The sequence below is a fragment of the Solanum lycopersicum genome, chromosome 11 (genome assembly GCF_036512215.1).
Source record: "Solanum lycopersicum chromosome 11, SLM_r2.1".
Lineage (NCBI taxonomy): Eukaryota > Viridiplantae > Streptophyta > Magnoliopsida > Solanales > Solanaceae > Solanum > Solanum lycopersicum.
Window position 1 is genome coordinate 9,045,242 of NC_090810.1, and position 19,081 is coordinate 9,064,322.

The 19,081-nt window shown below is 29.6% G+C and overlaps 2 protein-coding genes across 2 annotated transcripts; both read right to left on the reverse strand.

Moving 5' to 3' along the window:
* Positions 1-823: 823 nt before the first annotated feature.
* On the reverse strand, positions 824-2,520 carry LOC101267190 (snakin-2-like). The gene is made up of 4 exons (XM_004250337.5): positions 2,283-2,520; positions 2,157-2,183; positions 1,715-1,772; positions 824-1,264 (listed from the first exon to the last, which is right to left on the reverse strand). Exons 1-4 carry the CDS (start codon positions 2,433-2,435, stop codon positions 1,083-1,085), a joined length of 420 nt encoding a protein of 139 aa, XP_004250385.1. The 5' UTR covers positions 2,436-2,520; the 3' UTR covers positions 824-1,082.
* A 15,331-nt stretch (positions 2,521-17,851) lies between these two features.
* LOC104644557 (xyloglucan endotransglucosylase/hydrolase protein 2-like) lies at positions 17,852-19,081 on the reverse strand. Its single transcript, XM_010314624.3, has 4 exons — positions 18,876-19,081; positions 18,682-18,782; positions 18,360-18,565; positions 17,852-18,276 (listed from the first exon to the last, which is right to left on the reverse strand). Exons 1-4 carry the CDS (start codon positions 19,048-19,050, stop codon positions 17,916-17,918), a joined length of 843 nt encoding a protein of 280 aa, XP_010312926.1. The 5' UTR covers positions 19,051-19,081; the 3' UTR covers positions 17,852-17,915.

The following is a 19,081-nucleotide window of genomic DNA, read 5'->3' on the forward strand; positions in this document are numbered from 1 at the left end:
AGTTCAGGGGGTAATAGGACCTAAGTATAGTATAAGTGTGTCTCTGAGATTTCGAGCATAGGTTGAGGGGGTACTTGTGCATTATCCCTAAAATAAAAAACAAACTTATATTTTCACTTTTATTAGATGAAAAGGATATATAAGCCAATTTAATTTTATAACGGTCAAAGTATATGTGAGTCACTTTTATACTGATAGAAAAATATGTGAACCGCTTTTGTAATAAGGTGTATATTAGTTCTAAATAACAAAGTTTAGGATTATATATAAAACCCTTTCCCTTGTTTAATTGGTAACTTAAATATTCTTGTATCAGTGTACAAATTATTTATTCTTTGTTATTTTATTTATAAAGTCATTCAAATTAAAAAGTAATATATTCGACTACTTTTTTTTTATATCGTAACACTCTATTTTTAAGCCAACAAATAGAAGAAAAAAATGCTCAAATATTTACCGATATTAGTTAGTTGTCATTAGATTCAATGTCACAATAAATTTTACAAACATTTATAAAGAGTATAAAGAGTGATAATTACAACTAATAAAAAAAATATTTGTCGATGACAATTAATTTATTATTGTTAAAAATCATTTATAATATAGTAAACTCACTATTCGACTCGATTTTTACCACCCATAAAATTTTTTTTCATACACTAAAATAAATGATGACCTAGTGATTGATAAAGTAATTTTTATTCTTTCCTTTTCACTAGTTACATCTCAATGAAATTTGGAATATAAGAATATGAGAAAAGGTAAAAAGGACAGCAATCTAGGTATAAAGGGAAAACAATAATTAAAAAAAAAGCATCAATAATTTTATCAAGAAAATACATAAAATACATTTATATGTATTAATTTTATCTCACAAACAAAGGAGTCATAATCAAATATTCAAAAGCACACTTGCATACACTCATGCAACAATTTCTCTCATTTTATTCCCTCAAACCCCACCCCCTCCTTCCCAACAGTATTAAAACAGAAAAATGGAGAAATTAATTAAAATCTATAGCATTTATTTCATAAATAATATGCATTGTTTCTTTTTCTTAATTTAAAAAATTATTAATTAATTAAGGGCACTTAGGCTTGTTGCCATGAGTCCTAAGCCTAGCATAGCAAGGGCAAACTTCCTTGTTTCCATAAGTGCCTGGTGGAACACACTTGCATCTTGCACAACATGTCTTGCATGCCCTCATGCACACCTTCTTTCTTGACGACTTCTTGCATCTCCTCGCACATGCGTATCCACAGTCTGTAAAAATCAATTCAAAATAATATTTGATTCCTCAATTATAACTTCTCTTTATTTCACCGCTAGAAAATAAGAAATTAGTAACAGATAAAATTTTATACTTAAACAACAAAAATTTCAATCCATGCTAATCTCATTTAGCTACAACCTTAGAACAACAAATTAGCTAGGGATTATCGACAAAATCATTTCAAAATAATATTTAATATATCTCTCACACATGTGCATACACACACTTACATCCTTGAAATATACTTACTAAATTTGAGTTATGGATTCAGTTCGAACTAGTTTAATCTAATAAATTGATTCTCAATCTATGTCAAAAGTTTTTTAAAAAAGCACAAGTCACTAAGGCCTAAAGTACATGTCCTTGTATATAAGTTACTTATAAAATTGAGATGACAAGTATTACTTTTAACTCAAAATTAATAATATTATACAACTTACGTATCCTCTTAATTGGGTGAATTTTTTTGTGAAGAGCTCCTTCATTGCCTGCCTCTATCTGCTTAACAAAAAATGTACGTTACATATCAAAATGTTTGCATAAAATTACATTTTTCCTTTCTTTATTACATTACATTAATTTGCGATTTATTTTATTGTTGAAAAAATTACATAAATATATAAATACATAACTTAAGATATCATAATCTCTAAAATTCATCTAACCTTTTTAAAAAATTACAAAATCTCCTCTCGGATACGTCCCTCTCATTTAGTAATATATCATTTGCAATGTATCAGAAAATCAATAAATTTATTCGAAAGCAATGAAAAATCCAATATTTTTTTTTGTAAAATTGGGGAAATTTCGGGAGATAGATTGTAATTAGCCTCCAAATATATGAGATTTCTGTACTTTATACAAAATTATACGAAATAATACCTGTTCAGTAGCAGCATTGGCGAAAACCTAAAATAAGAAATTATGTTTAGGATTAGGATTAGGAAAACTAATTAATGAAAAATAATTAAATATTAAAAAGTGTTTATTAAAAAAAAAATTAGCTACCTGTATGAGGAGGATGAAAATGAGAAATAATGTGAAAATCTTCATGTTTTTTTTTAAAAAAAAGTAAATTGTATAGAAGAATGGAAGTGAAATGAGGAGAGAAGAGGGATAGGGTTTTATATAGGCATATTTTATGCAATTGGGCAAAGGCATTTAATGTGCCTTTTGAAAGTTGATCACATGAAGATATGGTTTATGGCAAATATCACAGGCTTTGAGTTGAGTGCTTTTTAAAACAAAAAAAAAAATTGGGAAACTTTATTTTATAAATTTTTGAAGTCTTGTTTGGAAGTGTATCTTTGATCACTTTAATAATAACTTTTTAGCTTTTGTGTGAGTTACACAGCTGTGGATTCCTATGCTTGGATATGTAGAAAATAATAAATGGTCCCCATAACAAAAGGGAATAACCTAGATAATATTTGAGGTCGGCGAATTAAAGATTTTAAGTTTATAGATTTTATGATATAATAATTTATTAAATTTGAAGAAGATTATGTTTACACGTTAAATGAAGGAACAGATGCAAGTTCATTCAGCTTGAGGGATAAATTACGTGGTTGACCTGTCAATTCATTAAATATCGAAGTTTATTTTTAAAAGCACAGTGTTTCAACTTTTTTTTACTAAAAATATAAAATTTAGATCAAAATTGTTAAATTTTATCGAATTCATAACTAATGTTCACGTAGATTCGTCACTACTCACGTAGACTTTTGGCTATTGAATTTGAAAGGGTGTTTATCAAAACTTTCCTTAGGAAAATCCACATTGGAATGGAAGGGGAAAGTTACTCTCTCTCCCTCCACTTTTACTTGTCATGTTTCTCTTCGTGTGAGTATCAATATTACTTATCTTAAGAGCTATATTTAATTAGTTAGATTAATTCAACATTTTAAATTTAGATGATTGAAAACTATATATACAAAAAATAATATAAGTCGTAATCCTTTTTAAATTAATTTGATTAAAAAATACATCACAAAATGTTGCTCAAAATTCATACAAATTAATTTTGATGAAATATTGACAAATAAAAGTGAACAAACAGAGTGGTTACGTAGAGACACCCTAGCTAAAAATAAGAAGTTTCACATCGACAATACACACAAAAAAAATATTGAGTATATAAGTAATTATGCAGACCTAATCAATCCGTTTTAAAGTTGTGTAGGCCTAAAACCAAATCAAACAATATTACTAGCGGGTTGAGATTACAATAGTAATAGTAATAGCTCGTCACACAACTTTCGTAGAAATAACACCCAATGACCACTTTTGACCATCTAGTTGATAAGTAGCCATTGTCATGGTGTAATACATTTAACAAACAAAATTCAATTATTATATCTTCGAGTTTCACTTGTAAAATTTAAAACTTAGGTCATGACAATAACTTAATTTTAATCACATAAACAATTATAACTTCATAACAACGTCTATTTCTCAATCGCCCAAGCTAAAATAATGTAGTTACTATGAAATTGTCCACGTCTTTTTCAGTTAAAATCCAAGGGTGTTAAGGGCAAAAATTTAGAATTTTTAACCAAACTAAGTCATTATATAAAACAATTTATCAAAGTAATATATTTTTCTAAAACTTTACAAAATTAGTATAAGCGTATTTCACGGTAATGTTTTAGGATATATTTTATTTTTAAAAAACTAACAGCATTAGGTTGATATACGTTACTGTAAGTAAGAGTAACGTTTTAGGAGTAAAATGTTACTGTGAGTAACGTATATCAATCTGACGCCATCAACTTTTAAAAAATAAAATCTATCCTAAAACGTTACTGTAGAATACGTTTATACTAGTTTTGTAAAATTTTAGAAAAACATATTATTTTGGTGAAAGACTTTATGTAATGGCTTAGTTTGGTCAAAACCTCCAAAATGTTAAACGTTGGACACAAAAACGTATGGCTAAAATAGACAATACCTTGGGTGTGACACTCCATTTTGTGAACAAGACAGTTTGCCAGTAAACATATTACTCCATTTGTTTATTAATTTTTTTTTTTAGTTTGTTTCAAAAAGAATAATTTTTTTTTGTAATATTTTAAGTTTAATTTTTCACGTGACATATTTAACATTATAAGATTAAAAAATAATTTTATATAATATTTGACATAACTTTAATTTAAGATCACAATATTTAAAAAATTCTTTATTTTCTAAGATATCGTGTAAAATTAAACTAGAACATTTTTTTTAAAAACGGAAGAAGTAATATATGTTCCAAAGGAAAAGAACACGAGAAATTTAGTGTGCATGCACACCATTTGTTGTCTAGCACCAATTGCTAGGCTGGCTATTTTTGTCATATAATATCATTATTCTTTTTTTATATGCATCTGTCCTCCATAACATCAAGCTCACAAGATGTGGAAAAAGAAAAGTCACTAAGGCCAAGCACAAAAAATAATGACAATGACAACAATGGTAAAAGGTAAGGTAAGGTAAAATAACATACTTTTAAAGGATGTTTATTTGCTATTGGATTACAAAAACAACAATAAATGGACTCCCAAGGAAGTTTATTTCCGTTAGACCCTCGGCTCTGGTATTGAATTATTTGAAAGAAATATAGATGACTATGTATTACCATTGTTTAATATTAAGCCTTTTAAACGACTTATTTATAAAAGATTCCAAGATGAATTACTTAGCAAATATGCATAGGTTATATGGAAAATATATTGTGCAAATTTAATAGTCACACACTTATAGGAAAGAGATATCTACAAACAATCCACAAGATTATCATAACAACTCAATGGATTTTCAAGGCTCGAACCTGAGATTGCTATAGTTAAGGGTGAAACGGTCTCATCTCTGCACCACTAACTCCTTGATTTCATAAAGTCAATAATCAAGGTATAAACAACTTTCGAAACAAGATAATATCCTTTTCACTTCCTCATGTCAATGTGCATGGGATACAATGTGAAACACAACAAATTCTACACTAGATTCAACCCTCAACTCATAATTCTAGAGATGAAAGATTGAATATTAAACCCTTGTGATCAATAGAAAATCAAGTTCTTATAACTTCCACATAATTTCATTAATACTCAATTTGCATAAATAATTAAAGAGTCTTTGAGTATAAAACATGGTAAATCAAACAACAAGAGTACTATGACAATTGACACATGACCCCATCAAGTTTTCTTGTTTAATAGAAACTGTTATTGGACAATCTTTTTCTTTTTCAGTTTACTGCTACTTAACTGGACAGAAAAACCAAAATCCAACAACTCACGTGCATGTCTTGGATGATTAAACATTTCTACTAAATTTTATTACGACAAATGGACGTGAATTTGGGTGTGAAATAGTAAATTATCAATTCAAATTAAATGTTATAGTCATAGTTTAATTTATTTATGATTCACAGCAAAAAAAAATTTTGTCATCTGGTTCGATATACAATTAGCCATTTTCGGTATACAATTACGCATTCCATATATAAATGTATAAAATGCGTTTGTGTTTGTATAAATGGAGAGAAAAGTGTATATACAAATACATATACATGTATTTCGTTCTATACACTTATAATTATGCAAATACAAATCTTATTATATTAATTACAATGTATAAATGAATTTATACAAAACTAAATAATTTGTATAAAATTGGATATATCTAGCGAATTATACAAATCAAAAGCTTCATAACAAATATAAAATCTATTATGGAGCATAATTATGCAAACTACAAATATAACATACAAATATAATTTTTATGTTTACTATATGTAAAAATTGCTCTTAAAAAATATTAATATTAATTAAAATAGTAAAAATTAAATAAAGAAAAAAAGTTAAAAGTCTATCTTCTCGGTAGCAAATTAAACTATCACAGGATAGTACACTTTTCTGAGTAGTTAATTTTATTCTCAAACACCTTTATAATTAATTAATTATATTCTCAACGCTTTTATCAGTTAATTATATTCTCAATATTTTTGTTTGTTAATTGTATATATATTTGTAATAACAATGCATGATTATTTAAAACAAATATAACTACTTCTCTATGATTAGTCAAACCAACAAATGATGACATGGGTTGATATTCTTTTATTTATTCTATATGTTGTATCACAGACACAATGTCTCAAACAAGGGTTGTAGTGGTACTTTTTTTATGCCTAATTAAGAGATTTCATGATCGAGTCATTTTATTTTTATGCTTAATTAAGAGATTTCATGATCGAATCATTTTATTAGGAAGTACTTTTATGTTGAATGTGGAACTTTTTAGTGGAATTTTAAATTTAATCGGGTTCTAATATAGATATCGAATACTAGTGAGAAAAAAAAATAAAAAAAAAAATAGACTCAATATCTGCACAAATCTTAGAACATATTATCATCTTAGCATAGTTTGGTTTCAAGTATCAAAATAAACAATTTGTATTAGCTTTTTAAATCTATGAATCAAATCAAACTAACAAAATTTGAGTTTTTCAACTTGAAACTTTTTCGGGTTTTTTAGATTTTCGAATTTTTTCGATAAGGAATTTATACAAACATATAATTAACTTGTGCTTCACATATTTATACAACTATATGTGTAAAGTGTTCTTTTAAAAAATAACATAAATGATGAGATGATTGAAGACGCTAAAATATTCAACAAACAATAATAATGAAATCGCATAAAACAAATATTACAAATTAATAAGGTATAATGAAAATGACCATAATTTAAAAATAAAAAATCATGCTAAAATAAGTCTAATAAGTATTATTAATTACATGACTACATTAAAGAAAAACTAAAATTAGGCTACGAATCTCAATTGACTAAGGCGATGCAAAACTAAATAACAAGTATGCATTGTCATTTTTAGTGTTGAATTGAAGTTTTATTAACATTATTATCAATTTGATTTTGATTTGAGGTTCATTAGAATTACTAACATCTAAGCACTATAACCTTTATAGGACAATTCAATATTCTAAGTCTCAAATTTGAAATAATTTTTAACTTTTTACATATTATTATAAGTTTCAGACTTAGAATTTTGAATAATCCAATAAAATTCATAGTCCATAAATATTAGTAATTCTAATAAAATTCAAATCAAAATCAAATTAATATTAATCATGTTTTCTAAAAAAAAATCAAATCAATTCAATTCTAAGAATGATAAAAATTGTATTTAAGTTTACATCTACCTAGACAATCAAAATGCCTAACCGAATTTTAGTTTTTCTTTAATAAATAACTAATATTTATTAGACTTACTTAGCATGATTTAGTACTTTTAAATTATAATTATATTCATTATGACTAATAATTAATTTGCAACATATATTTTATGCAACATTTTTTTTGTTGTTGTTGAATATATTAGTCTTATTTTCTTAAAAAGCACCTTAGATAGTCATATTTTGATAGAGCTAAATAAATATTTGAAGAACATGTTAATTATATATATATTTATATGAATACTTTATGGAGAAAAAATCCAAAAATCCCAAAAAAAAAAATCTGAGGTTGAAAACCCCTTAATAATTTGATTTGCTATATCAATTTAAAAATTCAACACAACTAATTTAATTATATATTTAAAAAATTCAAATCAATCCAATCTATATATACTGTCATTGTTTCACATTGTGAATTGCCCATACAACATATTTAAAGACCACAAATATGTGAGCTCTTTCATCTTTGAAATTAAACTACAATAAATTAGCAAATTGATCATCTCTATTGTTATATGTTTTGACACATGAGCATTTTTCATTAGAAAAGGATACTACTCTACTTAATATAATAGGAACAATTACCTCCTGGATCGAGATTACGATCAAAATTTCAGAGACATACCTTAATTAAACTAAGGTTTTATTATTCGTTTGGTCAATATAATTGAGAAAAAAATTAAAAATTAGTATTTGATCATAATTATTATTACTTGACAAATATCTTGTTTCCATGTTCTTTGAAAACAATAAGAATTTGGGTTGAATTTTAGTATTTGAGAATTTTTAAAATTTGAAAGCTTATCATATGAAAGGATTGGAGGAGCAGCTTGACACGACTAAGTCCTACTTGTTGGATTTTGGCAAGTGTGAATGGGAAAATAAAAGAGAGAATATGAAAAGTGAGGGAACTACTTTGGAGGGAAAATGAAAAGTCATTTGCAAAGTGCAAATGAAAAGTCATTTCTCCCATATCGGTAAAAGAAATGGAAATTGTTGTCCTTATAGAAGGAAACACTTTCATTACTTCTTAAAAGAGCTAAGAAGAAGATGCCCCCTCGCGCTGTCGTCGTCGTCGCTCGATTTCGGCTTCTGATTTGGCTTTGGATTATTTGGATGGGTCTGAACAGATTTCACTGAACAGACATGTTCCTTGCTGAAAATGGCTATAAAAGGAAGTCAATTTTTGATTTTTCAAATACTGAAAATATTTCTTTCTCTGCATTTATTTTTCTATCAAATAAAATCAAAGTGTCGATCGACTGAGTCTGTGTGACTTGTTGCTGTTTTAAGTTCGTTGAAGTTAAAGAAGCCTGAGGTACCGCTATTTCTTTAACAGGTTTAATCCGTTTTATCTTGGGAGAAATTAAACCATAACCTTGGGTACAGTGAGGGGATTAAATTTCTTAAGGACACACAGTAGTTTCTGTGGACTCGGATTAATTCTTGTATTTTATATTTATTCTGTTTCATCTTATTTCTGTTTCTGTTTATTAATCTTATAAATACAAACTGTAAGAATAACAATCTTAAGAAATTTAACAGTTTCTGTATTTGAGGTTTCTGGAGATTAAAACCTTTATGATTTTCTACTCTGCTTGAATTTTCAAAATTCATTCGATTAACAATTAAAAGAACATAAAAACTTTATCGTTAAATCAGAAATAGTTTGTGTAAAGATTTGTTCTTTACTGTTAGTATTTTAAATACTTAATTTATCTGTCATTTGTGACAGAAAAAAAAAGACTAATTCAAGTCAAACAAATGCTGGAACAGTAAGTGCTGCAACAACAACGGTTGCACATAATCGTTCAAATGCTGCCTTAGCACCGGCTAAGAAACCTGCAAAGTTTTCTGGAGTCGACTTTAAGAGATGGCACCAAAAGATGTTCTTCTATCTCACTACGTTGAGTCTGCAGAAGTTCATCAATGAGAATGTTCCTGTTATGTCAGATGAAACTCCGGCTGATGAACGATTCTTGGTAACAGAAGCATGAACACACTCAGATTTTTTGTGTAAAAATTATATCTTGAGTGGTCTGCAAGATGATCTGTACAATGTGTACAGCAATGCCAAAACCTCAAAAGAACTCTGGGATGCTTTAGAAAAGAAGTACAAAACAGAAGATGCTGGAATGAAGAAATTCATTGTGGCAAAATTTCTGAACTATAAGATGATAGACAGTAAGACTGTCGTCACCCAAGTTCAAGAATTGCAGGTCATAATCCATGATCTCCTTGCTGAAGGATTGATTGTGAATGATGCTTTTCAAGTGGCTACAATTATTGAAAAGTTACCTCCATTGTGGAAGGACTTTAAAAACTACTTGAAACACAAACGCAAGGAGATGACTGTTGAAGATCTCATAGTAAGGTTGAGAATCGAAGAGGATAATAAGGCTGCAGAAAAGAGGTCACGTTGTAATTCAGCAATATCTGGAGTAAGTTTTGTTGAAGAAGATTTCACAAAATTAAAGAAAAGAAAGAAAGCATCTGGTCCAAAAAGCAATCCTCCTAAGAAGAAATTCAATGGAAATTGCTTTAATTGTGGTAAACATGATCATAGGGCTAATAAATGCCGGGGTCCTAAGAAGGACAAGAAAAAGAAAGATCAAGCAAACTTGGCTGAATCCAAAGGAGAAATGGATGATTTCTGTGCAATGCTTTCAGAATGTAACTTGGTTGGAAATCCAAGAGAATGGTGGATAGATTCTGGTGCCTCATGCCATGTTTGTGCCAACAAAGAATTATTTTCATCATATACTCCAGCACTTACAGATGAAAAATTGATTATGGCAAACTCCGCTGTTGCAAAGATGGAAGAAACTCGCAAAGTCCTATTAAAGATTACATCAGGCAAGGTGGTGACTTTGAATAAGGTCTCATATGTTCCAGAATTGAGAAAGAATTTAGTTTCAATTCCCGTTCTGACCAAGAATGGATTTAAATGTGTATTTGTTTCTGATAAAGTAGTAGTAAGCAAAAATGATATGTATGTAGGAAAAGGCTACCTTAGTGATGGCCTTTTCAAACTCAATGTAATTGCAGTTGATATGAATAAAGATTTTGCTTCTTCTTACTTGCTTGAGTCTAAATGTTTATGGCATGAACGTTTGGGACACGTTAATAACAAAACCTTGCGAAAACTGATTAACTTAAATATTTTGCCAAAATTTGAGTGCAATAAATCAAAATGTCAAATTTGTGTTAAATCTAAGTATGCTAAGCATTCTTATAAATCTGTTGAAAGGAATTCAAATCCTTTAGAATTGATTCACATTGATATTTGTGACATGAAGTCAACACCATCACGTAGTGGGAAAAAATATTTCATAACTTTTATAGACGATTGCACTAGATATTGTTATGTCTATTTGCTAAATAGTAAGGATGAAGCAATAGATGCATTTAGGCAATATAAAACTGAAGTTGAAAATCAGTTAGATAAAAAGATCAAAATGATCAGAAGTGATAGAGGTGGAGAATATGAATCTCCATTTGCAGAAATATGTTTAGAAAATGGAATAATCCATCAAACTACTGCTCCCTACACTCCTCAGTCTAATGGAATTGCAGAAAGAAAAAACCGAACTTTAAAAGAAATGATGAATGCATTACTTATAAGTTCAGGTTCACCACAGAACTTGTGGGGGGAAGCTATCCTTACAGCAAATCAGATACTTAACAGAGTGCCTCACTCAAATATAAATGTAATTCCATATGAGAAATGGAAAGGCAGAAAATCCAATTTGAAATATTTCAAAGTGTGGGGGTGTCTAGCCAAAGTCCAAGTTCCTATACCTAAGAGGGTAAAAATAGGACCTAAGACTGTGGATTGTGTATTAATTGGATATGCCACAAACAGTAAGGCATGTCGTTTTTTGGTTCATAAGTCTGAACATCCGGATATTTATGATAATACAGTAATGGAATCAGATAGTGCTGAATTTTTTGAATATATCTATCCGTATAAAACTAGACATGAGTCATCTAGTGGGGGATCTAAACAACCCAGAGAAGAACCAAAAGAGAATGAACAAAATGAAGAAAGTCCAAGACACAGTAAACGTCAAAAGACATCTACTTCATTTGGATCAGATTTTGTAACATTTCTTCTAAAAAGTGAGCCTTAAACATTCAAGGAAGCAATGTTGTCTAGCGACTCAACCTCTTGGAAGGAGGTTGTTAATAGTGAAATTGAATCAATCTTAAGCAATCATAATTGGGAGTTGGTTGATCTTCCTCCAGGGAACAAACCCTTGGGTTCAAAATGGATCTTTAAAAGGAAGATGAAAGACTATGGAACTATTGACAAATATAAAGCAAGACTTGTTGCCAAAGGTTTTAGACAAAAAGAAGGTCTTGATTATTTTGACACATATTCGCCAGTGACAAGGATTACATCAATTCAGATATTAATTGCACTAGTTGCAGTATACGGTCTTGAAATTCATCAAATGGATGTGAAAACAATCTTCTTAAATGGAGAGCTTGAAGAGGAAATTTACATAGAACAACCTGAGGGTTTTGTAGTTCCTGGTAAAGAAAAGAAAGTGTGCAAACTTATTAAGTCACTTTGTGGGCTAAAACAAGCACCAAAACAATGGCATGCAAAGTTTGATCAAACCATGGTGTCAAATGGATTTAAGATCAATGAATGTGATAAATGTGTTTACATTAAAGATACTCCAAATCATAAGTTATTTTATGCCTATATGTAGATGATATGCTTATAATGAGCAAAGACATTGCTAATATAAAAGCTACAAAGTGTATGCTTGCTAGTAAGTTTGATATGAAAGATTTAGGAGTTGCTGATGTGATATTAGTAATTAAAATTCTTAAAACTCCTAATGGTCTAGCATTGTCTCAAACTCATTATATTCAAAAGATACTTGAAAATTCAAATTTTTTAATTTTAAAAGGGCAAAAACTCCAATTGATGTAAATCTTCATCTTGCAGAGAATAAAGGCGAAAGTCAGTCTCAATTGGACTATGCTAGCGTATTGGGAAGCTTAATGTATGTCATGAATTGTACACGACCAGACATAGCTTGCGCTATCAGTAAACTGAGTCGATACACAAGTAATCATAATCATAATCATTGGTTGGTAATGAAGAGAGTTTTGGGATACTTAGATGACACTCAAAACTATGCTTTACATTACAACAGATATCCAGCCGTTCTTGAAGGATATAGTGATGCAAATTGGATTACTGGGTCAACTGAAACAAAATCCACAAGTGGATACGTTTTTACTATTGGTGGAGGAGCAATATCTTGGAAATCATCCAAACAAACATGTATAGCTCACTCTACAATGGAGTCTGAATTCATTGCTTTAGACAAGGCAGGTGAAGAAGCGAATGGCTCCGGAATTTCTTAGAAAATATTCCATTTTGGCCCAAACCAATGGCCCCAATATGCATACATTGTGATAGCCAAGCTGCAATAGGAAGGGCTGGAAGCATTATGTATAACGGCAAGTCTCGACACATAAGACGAAGACATAACTCTGTGAGACAACTACTCTCTAGTGGAATTATCATAATTGACTATGTGAAGTCAAAATATAATGTGTCGGATCCACTTACAAAAGGCCTAAATAGAGAGGGAGTTGAGAAATCATCGACGGGAATGGGACTATGGCCGAGAACAAGTCATCGTGGCGGTAACTCTACCTAGAAGACTGGAGATCTCAAGATCTAGGTTCAAGGAGATAAAACAAAGTCATTGATGACAGTTCAACATTGTCAAAAGAAAGAAAAAAATTATTATTATTTTATGGTCCATTCTCATGATGAGACAATATTTAGTAACTAGGATAAAGACATAAGGACTTTTTAATGGTTTCTAAGTTTGATACAGGGAATATCAAATGGTGTATCTATGGGATAACACATTTAGAAATCACCTATGTAAGTGTGAAGTGTAAGCCGCTTCAAGGAGAATCCGGTAAGGCCAGTTCTTTAAGCACTTACTATCCAAGATGTGTTCATGGCTGAAACGAACAAAACAATGAGAACTAAGAACAATTCAAGGGTTGATTGTGTGACATATGTTGTCTAGGTATACACCAAAGCTCGACGGTTCAAAGATATCAAATCTACCGATTGACTGAGTATATCCGATATATGTTCACTACGGAAAGTTTAAAAGGAAACCTACTTATCAAGATGCGATTAACCTTTACCTACAAGACACACAAGTTTTTTCATGCATATGTTTTAACAATAGCCTTCCCCATTCATGTGGGGGATTGTTGGGTTTTAGCAAGTGTGAATGGGAAAATAAAAGAGAGAATATGAAAAGTGAGGGAACTACTTTGGAGGGAAAATGAAAAGTCATTTGCAAAGTGCAAATGAAAAGTCATTTCTCCCATATCGGCAAAAGAAATGGAAATTGTTGTCCTTATAGAAGGAAACACTTCCATTACTTCTTAAAAGAGCTAAGAAGAAGATGCCCCTCGCGCCGTCGTCGTCGTCGCTCGCTCGACTCCGGCTTTGGCTTTGGCAAATGATGTGATTGATTGATAAATTTTTTGGACAAAATGTATTTAATCAGTTTTTGTTAAATCAAATAAATCCTGTTAATATTATCTCTTATAAATTTACGGGTAACGGTAACATTCTGAAAAGTCGTTACTTTTCCGAAAAGTAGTTATTTTCCTAACAGACACATTTTTTCGAAAAGTTGTTATTTTTTCCAAAAGACACAACTTTCTGGATAAAATGGGTCTGAACAGATTTCATTGAACAGACATGTTCCTTGCTGAAAATGGCTATAAAAGGAAGTCAATTTTTGATTTTTCAAATACTGAAAATTTTTCTTTCTCTGCATTTATTTTTCTCTCAAATAAAATCAAAGTGTCGATCGACTGAGTCTGTGACTTGTTGCTGTTTTTAAGTTTGTTGAAGTTAAAGAAGTCTGAGGTACCGCTATTTCTTTAACAGGTTTAATCCGTTTTATCTTGGGAGAAATTAATCCATGACCTTGGGTACAGTGAGGGGTTTAAATTTCTTAAGGACACACAGTAGTTTCTGTGGACTCGGATTAATTCTTGTATTTTATATTTATTCTGCTTCATCTTATTTCTGTTTCTGTTTATTAACCTTATAAATACAGGTTATTGTAATAATAACACTACTTGAATAAGACAACTAAGTATATGAAGAAATTTGCAGAGTGCAAGCGGTGTTCCACGGACTATAGAATTGGGGACATGCATGGTTGATGAAGTTTAACCAAACAGTTTAAGACACTATGAGGCATGCACCACAATCTATATCGCAGATATGAGGGCCTATTTAAAATCCTTTTTAAGGCGGAGAGAGATCTCATACAAACTTGATACGCCTCCACACCTTAATAATATGTTTGGATCATTGTTATTCATTGTATTGTATTGTATTGTATCGTTACTATACTTACAATGTTTGTTTTGATTGTAACTTAAAATGTTTTGTATTGTATTGTATTGTTAAATTTCATTGTTACGTAACAATGAAAACCCCTATTTTATGGAATAACCAATTTGGTGTGTTTCAATTGTTACTTCATTTCTTTTTCCAATTATATCTTTACATAATATTTTAATTTAAATCTAATCAAACCTCCTACCCTAAAATAATTAAGGACATTTAAGTAAATTTATAAATTACAATATAGTACGATACAAACAATTAAAATATTACTAAACAATAACAAACAATACAATCTAACTAAACATTATATCTACCAAACAATAGAGTACAATACAATACAATATATTATAAAACAATGGGTAACAATAATCCAAACAGTGTAAGATTCATCATGCCTTGAATGCCAACATGCTTAAGCCATACTAGGTAAACAAGAATGACCCAAACAAAGGACAATTGAGAATACATATATTAGAAGTGACTTAATAATACACGATTGAGAATACACATATTAGAAGTGACTTATATAATAAATTTAGTCTATAGACATAATAAATATTTTACTGATGATACTTGAAGTTGATGAAATTAACACCCACTCTTTTCTTTATAGTCATATTGGAAAAAAATAAATTTCATACTCTTCATTTAATGCTGATTTTGTCCATTTATTCAAGGTTAAAAAAGACTTTTGGATTTAACATAAAAATTATGATTAAAAGTATATAATTTCATTTTAACATCAATCAAATAAACTTATATCAAAATCTAGATACTATAGCTAAACCTAAAATTAAACTGCAATTATGTGTTTCGGCAAAATTCATCTCTAAATTAGTTAAACTTGTTTTCTCTCTCGATTTCATGAAGTCATCCTTAACAAACATCTTTTTCATTTTCGTAGATAGAAGATTCGGTGAATCAATTCAATTAGATATTTTTTAACCCTTATTTTGACAAATAAAGATTAAGAATCAAAACATAAATGGATATAACATCATGACACATGAGGGAAATACAATGAAGAGGAAAACTTAAGATTTAATTTTGAAGAATTTAGGAAGAGATTCATGTTGGAAGTGATTTTTCGACGCAACTCAATGTATTATGAATTTAATTTTGAAGAATTCAAATTTATGAAGAGACTCATATTGGGAGTGATTTTTCAAGGGAATTCAACTTAGATTTCTCAAATGCAACTCTACCTATTGTGGGTGAGATGTACTTCATTGAATTGAAATTCCCACCTCAGCCCGCTATAGGTTAAATTGCATTGAGAATAACATGTACTGATAAATCATCATTAATATATATAGGAGAGGCAGGAGGCTAGGGTTTTCTAAGAGTTAGTAATATATTTTCAAAAAAGTCTAATTTATTTCCAATTTTTATGCAAAATCAAAATTGTGCTCTTTATTTTTTTAATTTTTTTTGGAACTATACAAATACACCCTCCTTTCATTTTTACTGGTCAGTTATTCTTAAAAAAAAATTCATTTTTATTTGTCCTTTATTCTTTAAATAGATTTTCAATTTTATTTGTAGCTTTTGGCATATATCAAGAAAAGACAATTTTTTTTTCTTTTTACCCTTTCCATTAAATGCTATTTTTCTTGTCATTTTTTAAAGACTCAATACTTAACATTATTTAGAAAAGTAAGGAGCCAAAAGGGGAAAAAAATTGTGAAAAAATTGAAAAGGGAACATCAATTTTTTTTAAAAATCGATAGGGCAAAATCACTCCTGACGAAGTGAGTTCCCTTTGAGTCTATGACACAATATTGACATCGTTACATGAGAATACACAATATTGACATCGCTAGTATATAATTTAATTACTTAAATGCACGATGTAATTTAATGTTATGAATCTTATCAGATTTTGATATGTCAATCTTATTAGATTTTGGTACATTCACATACATGTATCTCAGAATATATGGACTCAAAATTAGGTTAATTTGTTTTATATACACTCTATCCAAGTATATTCACATGTATCTAAGATACATAGACAAATCTTGTGCCCTCACCTCTTTCTCATCTTGCTTGTCACTCTCTCATCTCGCTCGCGTATCTGATTTGCGAGATACATACACTAGAGTTTTTACTAGAATTATTGAAAAAATACCATAGTTTGTCATATTTGATTTGAAAATCTTCTCATTTTTTTAATATTATAGAATTATAAGTTTGAAAAGAAAATGGCTAGCTCGCCCCAACCCTCGACACTTCCATGGTTGGGTTGGGTTGAGCATTTGCATGCCTTATCAAATGAAGGATTGACCCATCCTAGCCCTTCAAATTCATTGGCCCGCGAGGCTTGAGCTGGGTCGGCCTTTTTGACAGCTCTAAATTTGCTGTCTTGGTAGCTTTTTTATTTTTTTAAAAAATATGAAATTGCTGCCTTGGCAGTGTTTTTATTAAAAATAAATTTTTTAAAACAATCACTGACCTAAAGTCCCTTTCCATTGTTTCTAATTGTATCTCAAACACTCATATGTAACGGTATCGATATTGTGTTAGAGGGAAATCATTTAGTCGGGACCAATTTTGTCCTTTTGATTTTAAAAAACTTGATGTGTCCTTTTGGTTTTTTTGTCCTTTGAGTTTCGTGCTCTTAATTTACTATTTGTTAGACGAGTCAACTTAAAAAGATGCCATCGAATTAGTCTCTTAGTTATCTCCTAATCGTTGTTGACAAAATCATACTATCATTTACAAAAATTACGCTTCAAATGACAAATTGTTTTTTTATAATTTTAGTGACCGATAAACTTATTGAATTGACAAAATCTTTTATCTTTGATAATCGAATTTGTTTTAGTGATATAAATCCGTACTTCCAACTTGAACAGCGCTGGCACATGAGTTGTACGTATAGGTGAATTTATATAGTATACTCACATAAGTTAGTAATATGTTATCACTAGTCAAGCATTCATTAACTTTATTATTACTATAAGAACATCCTCATCAATTTAATATACATTCTGGAAAATTTCTACTATTGTTCCTCATGCAATAACTAAAAATCATTTGTTCTGCCTTCACAGTTTCAAATTCCTGAACTTCATTTGGACTAAGACTGGTAATTGTATTCCAATAATAGTTGTTATTATAGCATTCTTGACGATTTGATTCTTGATATTGACATCCATTAATCGTAAAATTGCGATAATAAGCTTTGAATGGTCCTTGGCTCCAATCTACTTCTCCAACCCAATTTGTATCATTCCATATGGTTGCTTCAATGTGCATTTTGTGTGTTGGAAAATTCACTCCATAATTAGTATTGTTCTTGAAAACTCTTATTGGAACATTATCCGCGTAAAATCTTCAAAAAAAAAATGTTAAATAAATAAATATGCATGTACATAGTTAATAATATTGACGATATGTATAACTTAAAATACTTACATGATATGATGTTGATTCCAAAGAATTCGATACGTATGGAAATCTTCTGTAGGATCAAAATCAAGATTGAATTGTTGCTCTCTACTTCCTCCATCATTTGCAAATATATTTGTATTTAATGTATATATACCATCTCCTCCAAGGAACTCAAAATCAATCTCATCATGATGCATTCCAGGATCTCCATTCATTGGCAGTGATGTTAACTGTAAATGTTCACTCATTAATCGATAACATTCATAAATTGCGTACAATTTTGATGATGAATCGATAAGATTGTGTAATTCATAAATCGTTTTGTATAAAAAAAAAATGTACGTACGTAGAATGTTGTTATTACTCCTGTACTGTTCTTGTTTGGTATTTTTAAGTCGATGCTAAAATCTCCAGAACCAAAATGTTGGTTAGACATAAATCCAGAACCTGAATTCAACAAAATTGAGTCAAAAAATATATTATTTATATGAATTTAATAAAAGCTAGAGATTGATGCTTAATTAATTAAAATAAGAAAACCTGTATATTGGTCTATAGTTAGGCAAACTTGTTTTCCCTGGTCAGTAACAGTTAGATGGTCACCTCCATATTTTTGATAATAATTTTGGTAAAATGGAACCTCATTTGCACTTAAACATTGATTAACAAAAAAGAAAAAACTAATGAAAACAAGAATTGCTTGAAAGTTAACCATTGTTTGTTTTGATAATTTGTTTGGTTGAACA

Bases quoted from the DNA above. Each gene is read 5' to 3' on its own strand.
- LOC101267190 (XM_004250337.5), bottom strand. From the start codon at position 2,435: ATGCCTTTGCCCAATTGCATAAAATATGCCTATATAAAACCCTATCCC. The intron at 1,773-2,156 runs GTATTATTTCGT...TTTGTTAAGCAG, and splicing joins CCAATGCTGCTACTGAACAG to ATAGAGGCAGGCAATGAAGG. The intron at 1,265-1,714 runs GTAAGTTGTATA...TGATTTTTACAG, and splicing joins TCACCCAATTAAGAGGATAC to ACTGTGGATACGCATGTGCG.
- LOC104644557 (XM_010314624.3), bottom strand. From the start codon at position 19,050: ATGGTTAACTTTCAAGCAATTCTTGTTTTCATTAGTTTTTTCTTTTTT. The intron at 18,783-18,875 runs GTTTTCTTATTT...TGTTGAATTCAG, and splicing joins AACTATAGACCAATATACAG to GTTCTGGATTTATGTCTAAC. The intron at 18,277-18,359 runs GTAAGTATTTTA...TTTTTTTTGAAG, and splicing joins TGGAATCAACATCATATCAT to ATTTTACGCGGATAATGTTC.